This window comes from Limulus polyphemus, unplaced genomic scaffold, assembly GCF_000517525.1.
Source record: "Limulus polyphemus unplaced genomic scaffold, Limulus_polyphemus-2.1.2 Scaffold6660, whole genome shotgun sequence".
Taxonomy (NCBI): domain Eukaryota; kingdom Metazoa; phylum Arthropoda; class Merostomata; order Xiphosura; family Limulidae; genus Limulus; species Limulus polyphemus.
The window spans coordinates 30742-40140 of NW_013672270.1; the positions used below are offsets into that span (position 1 = coordinate 30742).

The 9399-nt window shown below is 36.0% G+C and overlaps 1 protein-coding gene across 1 annotated transcript in view; it reads right to left on the reverse strand.

Moving 5' to 3' along the window:
* Positions 1–6323: 6323 nt before the first annotated feature.
* The window catches only part of LOC106473944 (brain-specific angiogenesis inhibitor 1-associated protein 2-like protein 2), an 8796-nt gene continuing 5720 nt past the window's right edge, over positions 6324–9399 (reverse strand). Inside the window, exons 5-6 of the mRNA XM_013934633.2 lie at positions 7563–7837; positions 6324–6522 (exon numbers count right to left, since the gene is read on the reverse strand). Coding sequence (XP_013790087.2) covers positions 6450–6522; positions 7563–7837 — 348 coding nt within the window. The 3' untranslated portion in view covers positions 6324–6449. The remainder of the gene's footprint in view (positions 6523–7562; positions 7838–9399) is intronic.

The window sequence follows — 9399 nt, forward strand, 5'->3', positions numbered from 1 at the left end:
TATTTAAGAAAGGACTTGTATCGCTGAAGTCCCTCGTGAAGAATTTTTACGGGAAATTAACAAACGAACAGAGACATAACAGTATCCTCCCGCCAAGGGGATGGGGTCGGATGGCCACCGCAATATTCTAAAAAGTCATTTACAACTCAGCAACTTATTACTGTAAGTAAGCTAAGTTTGAATTCTTTCGTTTTACAAGTTTCCTTTAAGTTTAAGGTAACAACTTCCAGTATATTACACCCGTGTAAAATCAAAAGAGGGACAGATCTCAAATACGTCTGTTTTATTTTGTGGGGTATCTTAAAGTGTCAAGTTTCATTTGGATAAAGGGAAATATAATGGAATAATAGGCCAAAATATGCGTTTTTGATTTTTGACCCCCTAAAATCGAAACGGGGCTTAAGGAAATAGGAACTGAAAAACGTGTCTGAACGTAGGTATATACAATCGAGATTAAAGATGATTGGCTCAGAAGTAAAGGAGTGGAACACAGAGAAAGAAACCTAGGGTATACAATATGTCTCTCCCTATCGGGAAGATATAAGTTCTAAGCAATAAAAATAGGTCGTCTACCAGAAAACATGAGATTTGATTAATCAAATACTGAATAATGAAACTAGATCTTTTATCAGAAAACACGAGATTTAAAGTATTAAATATTAAGTAACTTAACCAGGTCTTTCACAGTGGCACAGCGAGAAGTCTGCGGACTTATAACGCTAGAAACCAGGTTTCGATTACCGTTGTGGGCACAGCACAGATAGCCCATTGCGTAGCTTTATGTTTAATTACATACAAACAAGAAAATATAATACTTTAGATACCAAGCGATGAAACCAAATCTCGAGCTAAAACATATCAGACTTAATATTGTTTACTGGCAGGTATCGAACTACGAAATATTAAAGTCGAATAAAATCAGAAGAAACAACAGATCGAGTTTATTGGAAAAATTGATTCCTGTCCTTTTAGAAAGCTTCAGACCTATTAGAACCCGTCCTCTAAGAAAGCTTCAGATTAATAAAGAATCTGTACTATGAGAAAGCAAAAAATCCATTAGAAACCAGTCCTCTGAGAGATTATTTGTTTGTTTGAAGTTAAGCACAAAGCTACACAATGGGCTATCCGTGCTCTGCCCACCATGGGTATCGAAACCCGATTTCTAGCGTTGTAAGTCTGCAGACATACCGCTGTGTCACGGGGTGGGCTCCTCTAAGAGAGTATCAGATCCGTTAAAACCTACCCTGTAAGAAAGCATTAGATCCATAAAAACCTGTTCTCTAATAAAGCACCAGATGCATTAAAAACTGTCATCTATGAAAGCATTAGATCCATTAAAACCTGTCCTTTAATAAAGCACCAGATCCATTAAAATCTGTCCTCTATGAAAGCGTTATTAGACTAGTTAATGAGTTACTCTTATTGACAAAAATATATTTAATACAAAATAAGCTATATTTTAGTGTCAGGATATCTGAAAACCATATATTGAGTTGTTTAAATTATTTAATTTCCCACAAGAAGATTGGGAGATAACCCATTTATTGATTTATTTTAAACCCAGTATTTCGACTTCTTCCCACTCTCTATTCGACGTTATATCCAGGGTTGTCTCCAGCCTCTTTCCGATGAGGGAGTTGAAATGGGCTAGAAAAAGTTGAAAGTGCACCAATTTGTACAGTAAACGTTATTCGTTGTGTGTGTGGGGGTGGGGTGGGGGAAGAGACAGATGAACCTAAGGCATATTTCGGGGTAGTTTAAGCCTCGACAATCCTCTTTACCACCACAACTAGTTATATTCGATGTAGCTTCTGTTTGTTTGTTGAATTTCTTACAAAGTTACTCGAGGGCTAGCTGCCCCTAATTTAGAAGTGATAGTTTTGAGATAAGACAGCTGATCAACTCCACCAAGCTCTTGGGCTTTTCTAATCGAGTAGTGGAATTGACCATCACATTATACGCCCCACGGCTGAAAGGGCGAGCATGTTCAATAATGGGATTCGAACCCACGACCAGCAGGTTTCGAGTTGATCTCCCTAACTAACCACTAGGATATACCAGGCCTAAATTTGTTTTATTCGATCTTGTGGAGATTACCACAGATATGGATTAAAAGTTAACGTAGTTTAACAACATTTTGTCATATGGATAACATGGCTACGTTTTTTCAATAAAAGTATTGTATTTACAACCAAATATTCACATTTCCAAAGTGAGAACCGCGATCTTAAAGCAACAGAACATGAATTTTGGACTCTTGGTTTTATAATACAGGACGCTATCCACTACGTCACACCCGTTTCGAAAAATGTTATTGTTGTTTTCTTTTATTTTTTAGCGCAAAGATACACACATGCGGGAAATCGAGCCCTGGATTTTGGCGTTGTAAGTCCGTAAACTTACCGCTGTTCCACCGAGTGACAGCAGTATGAGAAAAAAGTGTTACGCTTATTTCAGAAACTGCTTTCCATAACTAGTGTCTTACAAATACTGACAATAAACAAGTACCCACTTCTAGCTAATCGATATTTCTAGCTGTGTAGACAAACTAACTAAACAAAGTCTGCTAGTTTCTTCTGAACCTTATCTTATTAAACATGAATAAAATGAGCTTCGACTTGAAGATGAGGCAAATATCTTGGAGGACAACAGGAACAAACTGTATTTTAATTTTGAATGGACTATTTCATTAAAACTCGGATCAATATTTAATATGATTGTGATACTTGTCCGTAACTGTGGCAGTCGTGGATTCACGCGGAAAACTAGAATTATTTCCAAACTGAAGCTTTATTAAAGTGTAAGTACTGAAATCTAGTGAAGTTAATAACTTCTTTCAGTATTTCGTTTATTAAACAGAGTCATGATGGTGATAGTACTGTAGTGCTGTTAAATAAAAAAGGCTTAACAGATTTCAATGGAACTCTATGGTACCTTTGTTAAATAATATTCTTCAAGCATGAATATTACATAGAGATATTCATTAGTTTTAGTGTTAAATAACAATTTTCAGGCATTACTACACGTACTATAGAAATATTAGTTTAGTGTTTATCAAAAAACCTCAGTGTTATTTGTTGAATAATATTTATGAAATTAATCATTGGTATGTTTTATAGAGATATTGGTTTAATGTACACTAGAAAATTCTATACTTCATGAAATCACTAATCTTGTTAAATCTGATTGTCAGACATTCCTCTGTTTTAAGACACTAGTGATATTTGTCAGATATTCCAGTGTATTAAATACTAGTGTTATTTATCAGATATTCCAGTGTTTTAAGACACTAGTGTTATTTATCAGATATTCCCGTGTTTTAAGACACTAGTATTATTTGTAAAACTTTCCCGTGTTTGAAGACACTAGTGTTATTTATCAGATATTCCCGTGTTTTAAGACACTAGTATTATTTGTCAAACATTCCCGTGTTTTAAGACACTAGTATTATTTGTCTTACATTTCTGTGTTTTAAGACACTAGTATTATTTGTCAAACATTCCCGTGTTTTAAGACATTAGTATTATTTGTCAGACGTTTCTGTGTTTTAAGACACTAGTATTATTTATCAGACATTTCTTTGGCTAGGCCCACATTTATCTTAGTTCAATAATGATGTTTCTTTGGCTATGCCCACATTTATCTTAGTTCAGTAGTGTATGTTTCTTTTGCTAGGCCCACATTTATCTTAGTTCAGTAGTGTATGTTTCTTTGGCTAGGCCCACATTTATTTTAGTTCAGTAGTATATGTTTCTTTGGCTAGGCCCACATTTATCTTAGTTCAGTAGTGTATGTTTCTTTGGCTAGGCCCACATTTATTTTAGTTCAGTAGTATATGTTTTTTTGGCTAGGCCCACATTTATCTTAGTTCAGTAGTATATGTTTCTTTGGCTAGGCTCACATGTATTTTAGCTCAGTAGTGTATGTTTATTTAGCTAGGCCCACAGTATTCTTAGTTCAGTAACAACAGCTTCTATAGTTGGGCCTGTATTTATCTAGCAAGGCCCATATCTTTTACCAGTATTCTAGTGCTAAAGTTTTTGTTAGATCATGAAAACTTTTATTTTCACATCCAGTTTCGTGTTTTTCCGGAAATACAGTATGTTCCTTCAACTTTTGTATTATTTGTGTGAAACACACTAGGTGTTTCTTTTTCTGTTAGTTCATACAGGTGAACTTTTCATGGCCTCGCAAGCAATTTGTTTGTGGTTAAGCATAAAGCTACACAATGGGCTGTATATTCTATGCCCACCACGGGTATCGAAACGCGTTATAAGTCCGCAGACTTACAGCTGTGCTAGCAGAATGTACCACACAGAAACCTAGTTCTGGAATATGGCCAACTTGATGATGTCGTTGGTCGTTCTTCTTTTGGTACTGTTCAACTATCCCAGGAAAGGTGTCACTATACTGCTCTTTGGTTTAGTACCATGTTTGTTCTTTAGCGAGATCAACTCTGTAGTGCTTTAGGAATACAAAGTGACACGAAAACCAATGCACTCTGGAAAAATTGACCCTATTGTGCTATGCGAATAGCAGGTCTTTTGATTTTCATCTCAGTTGGAGAGCTCTTTATAAACCCTATAGTAGTGTCGTCGAGTGTTATTGTGATTACTGTGATCTTACATGTAAGATGATTATACTACTTCATTCGTTGGGTATGGTTCGAACTTTCTTGTTTTCTGTGGAATTAAAAAAAAAATCTTTAAATATATCCAAGTTCTATTAAATAAATATAAACTATTATTCATTCGTAATCACACTATAATAATTTTAATCATACACTTCAATTCCAGTAACATCTAGAGACAGTAAATTGAGCTAGTTTTCTAAGAGAAACTGGAACTCGACACTTTCGTCATCCAGCACCACTGTAACCATGACAACAACACATCTGTTCTTCTGCTAGTTTTGTAACAATGGTCATTCAAACAGTTCATTATTTTAGACACTAAAATATCTTATTCACGTATTCAATTACGAATTTGTTATTAGGGATTTAAAAAAACAAAATCTGCTATTAGGTTACTTCGATTTTCAGCTGCATTCGGTCAACATAATTATTAGTTGTGCTTTTGTTTTTTTATAATGCGGCACATTTTCAGAAATTCAGTTCTTGTACTTGGTGATGTTTTCTTATTTATTCTTGTTTTTATTTGGTGGTTGACAAGCAACATTGATTTATTTCCCTGGTTTACACGTTCTCTCCCGCGTTTAGATACAAGCTGAATCGTAAATCATTCGTGCTTTTTGACCCAAAATGTCGTTCTATATTCACTGGTGTCAGTTTTAAGGATCGTTCATTGGTTCGGTGATGTACACACAGTTGTTTTGTATTTCACTACGAGTTGGCACAAAACAAAAGCACAAGTTAACAAAGTTAACACGTCTTTTTGATTCGTGACAAGTATTAGAGATGACTTTACATTTTTCAGACTGTATTGTTATGTTATATAAAAAAAGTATCGATAATTTTTCATACTGTTGTAAGCCATTCTTTTAATATTTTAATTTAGATGTTTGTGTGCTAGAGGGAGCTCGTTAGGACACAACATTTAGCAGCTTAGTCTAATACACAGTAAACAAGTATAATACAAAATATAAGGGTTAAAGAATTCAGTGTCAGTGAGTTAGACAGTGAGAGTAAGTTTGTTTGTGATTCAAATAGTCAGTGAGTCAAACTGCGTGTTTGTTATGGAACGGTTATCAAGGAAATTGTGCAAGTAAGTTAGGCGTACATTAGTTTCTGAATTTTTATGGAGACGTTGTTAAGTCAGACTTACCACTAATACTAGTATTAAAAGTTAATTCCGTATGGCTGAGGGAGTACGTCTCTCTCACTCCATAAGAAGTTATAACTCCCCAAGAAATAAGTGCTGGACATACCCCCTGACTGTATCAGGAGAGCATCTTAATCTAGCAAGTTGTATTTAAAATACTGTTTTATAGAGTACCGTAAAATAACGCTTTGGCATATATGATATAAACGGTTCGACAATTAAACGACACTTTGCGAGACCACGGTGTCATCGCCAAAACTGGTAAAAGACAATAGGTAAGGCCTAGTTTTATATAAACGGTTCGACAATTAAACGACACTTTGCGAGACCACGGTGTCATCGCCAAAACTGGTAAGAGACAATACGTAAGGCCTAGTTCTATGTCTGGATCACTTCAAATTCAATTCTCGTGAGAAATAATGTGACTCGGTTTTCTTGTTTAATGGATAAAGATTTCGTATTTTTATACTTAATAAGAGTTCTCTGTTAGTGTTCATTCTGACATTTGTGTAAAAAATAAAACAAAGTCCAGATTTTTCTTTTCTAAGGAAAACATTTATTAATATTAAAACTTTACAACTCTGAACTGACGATTGATTCAACAACAGTTGGGAAATACTATGTGACCAAATATTTAAATAAGTACCTTTTTCAACAGAAATATTAATACTATGTTATTCTTGGAGCTGACCGATCATTGGTTGTTACCTTACGTAGCTTCACGCTGGCAAACACGTTGTCTCTGTAAGAAATAGAATGTACAAATTATTACTCGTGTTGAAGTAGAGGGCGCTGGCAAACACGTTGCCCCTTTAAAGAAATAGAAAGTTCGATGTTAGTCGTTTTGAGGTAGAGGGCGCTGGTAAACACCATGTCCCTGTAAGAGATATAAAGAACGATGTTAGTCGTTTTGAAGTGTAGGGCGCTGGTAAACACCTTGTACCTGTAAGAGATATAAAGAACGATGTTAGTCGTTTTGAAGTGTAGGGCACTGGTAAACACCTTGTACCTGTAAGAGATATAAAGAACGATGTTAGTCGTTTTGAAGTGTAGGGCGCTGGTAAACACCTTGTACCTGTAAGAGATATAAAGAACGATGTTAGTCGTTTTGAAGTGTAGGGCACTGGTAAACACCTTGTACCTGTAAGAGATATAAAGAACGATGTTAGTCGTTTTGAAGTGTAGGGCACTGGTAAACACCTTGTACCTGTAAGAGATATAAAGAACGATGTTAGTCGTTTTGAAGTGTAGGGCGCTGGTAAAACACCTTGTACCTGTAAGAGATATAAAGAACGATGTTAGTCGTTTTGAAGTGTAGGGCGCTGGTAAACACCTTGTACCTGTAAGAGATATAAAGAACGATGTTAGTCGTTTTGAAGTGTAGGGCGCTGGTAAACACCTTGTACCTGTAAGAGATATAAAGAACGATGTTAGTCGGTTTGAAGTGTAGGGCGCTAACAAACAGGTTTGGTCACTTTAGGGTAGCACTGGCTTATAAAAAGTTATATAACACTAAATGGAAGAAGTGAGCTAAAACAAACGTGAAAATAAATATATCTTCGTTAAGAATTTTTATGAAAAGACGTAGAAAAAGAGTGCATTAAATAAACTATTATATAAGAACCGAGTCTGATGTTTTATGTGAAATGAGAATACTGTTTACTACAAAATTAGATTTTGAGGTTGAAGTGTGGAACGACACATACTGCTATTACAGATGAGATAGTAGAATATAGACGTATTTATCTACTAGTTATATTTTCTGAAGAGAACAAGCCTCACCTTGGACTTGAAAGGCTAACTTCCGAAACTTTACCACCATAAATGACATCATTGCTGAATCCACTGTCGTGGCTGCTATAGAGACTCGTGGAAGGTGGGATACGGGGTGGTGGAGGGACTGGTTGAGGAAAAGGAAGGGGAGAGGTGAGGGATCGCTGGGGAGGTCGAAGGATGAAGTTTTCCTTTGCTGTTTCTACGGTAATTGGGACGGTGACGCTGGTGGCGGAGGGTTCTCCCATGGGGGTAGAGGCGGCTGGCGGTGGTCCCTGACGAAGCTAAATATACATCAACAATTATCATCATACAATCAAATTTTTCCAATGTTTTCTCGATTTGCTAGTAAGGTAGAAGGGTAACTTAATGTCGAATAAGAAAAGTCTCCGAGGTTTAATTATAAAAAATAAACTCGTTATCAGAGTTTTTGTATAACAAATTAATGTAACTCCTTAAGTATGGTTCTGATATCATTAAACTCTTATTGCATACACTTGACGAAATACAGTATCTAATTTTCCAAGACAACGTATACATCAACATTCTGTTACGAGCTCTACACTCTAGAACTTGAAAGTTTTTTGTTTGTTTGTTGTTAAGCGCAAAGCTTCACTATGGGCTATCTGTGAAGTGCCCATCACGGCTATCGAAACTCGGTTTTTGGCATTATAAGCCTCAGATTTATTGCCAAGCCACTTGGGGAGTTTTTTGTTCAGGATACAGGTGAGTCACGTGACGTAATAATGGCTGAAGTAATTCAGGGATGATGGGGGTGGTCTGTAACCGGATATGTTAATTTTGGAGGTAGTTAAGTGTTAAAATGCTCAAGTTTACTGTTATAAAAACGTAGAGAAGAATTTTAACCATATTATATCCGATGTATCATGTGCCGACGCGTCCTTTCGCCTAGTGCCAGGACTCTTCAGTCTGGCTGATATACAACAGACAATAGAAGCTACTTTTATCTTCAGTCACTTGAAGAACAATTCTTTTGGCGTGCACTGTAAATTTTATCAATTATATTACATCTCAGAATTATATTTATGATGTTTTTATTAATATAAATTATTGAGTCAGCTTGAGTAGAAAAGCATATCATGATATTGAAGTAGCAATGTATAGAAAATAGCCTTATATCTTACTAAATAACTGATTATACAAGTTGTATTTCGGGTATACTAGTATAACAGTCGTGAGGATAATACTGTAATAACACGTTTCTACTTGTATAACAGTCGTGAGGATAATACTGTAATAACACGTTTCTACATGTAGAACAGTCGTGAGGGTAACGCCGTAATAACACGTTTCTACATGTAGAACAGTCGTGAGGGTAACGCCGTAATAACACGTTTCTACATGTATAACAGTCGTGAGGGTAACGCCGTAATAACACGTTTCTACATGTATAATCGTGAGGGTAACGCCGTAATAACACGTTTCTACATGTAGAACAATCGTGAGGGTAACACCGTAATAACACGTTTCTACATGTAGAACAATCGTGAGGGTAACACCGTAATAACACGTTTCTACTTGTATAACAGTCGTGAGAATAATACTGTAATAACACGTTTCTACATGTAGAACAATCGTGAGGGTTACACCGTAATAACACGTTTCTACATGTAGAATAATCGTGAGGGTAACACCGTAATAACACGTTTTTAATTGTAGAACAATCGTGAGGGTAACACCGTAATAACACGTTTCTACATGTAGAACAACCGTGAGGGTAACACTGTAATAACACGTTTCTACATGTAGAACAATCGTGAGGGTAACACCGTAATAACACGTTTCTACATGTAGAACAACCGTGAGGGTAACACCGTAATAACAC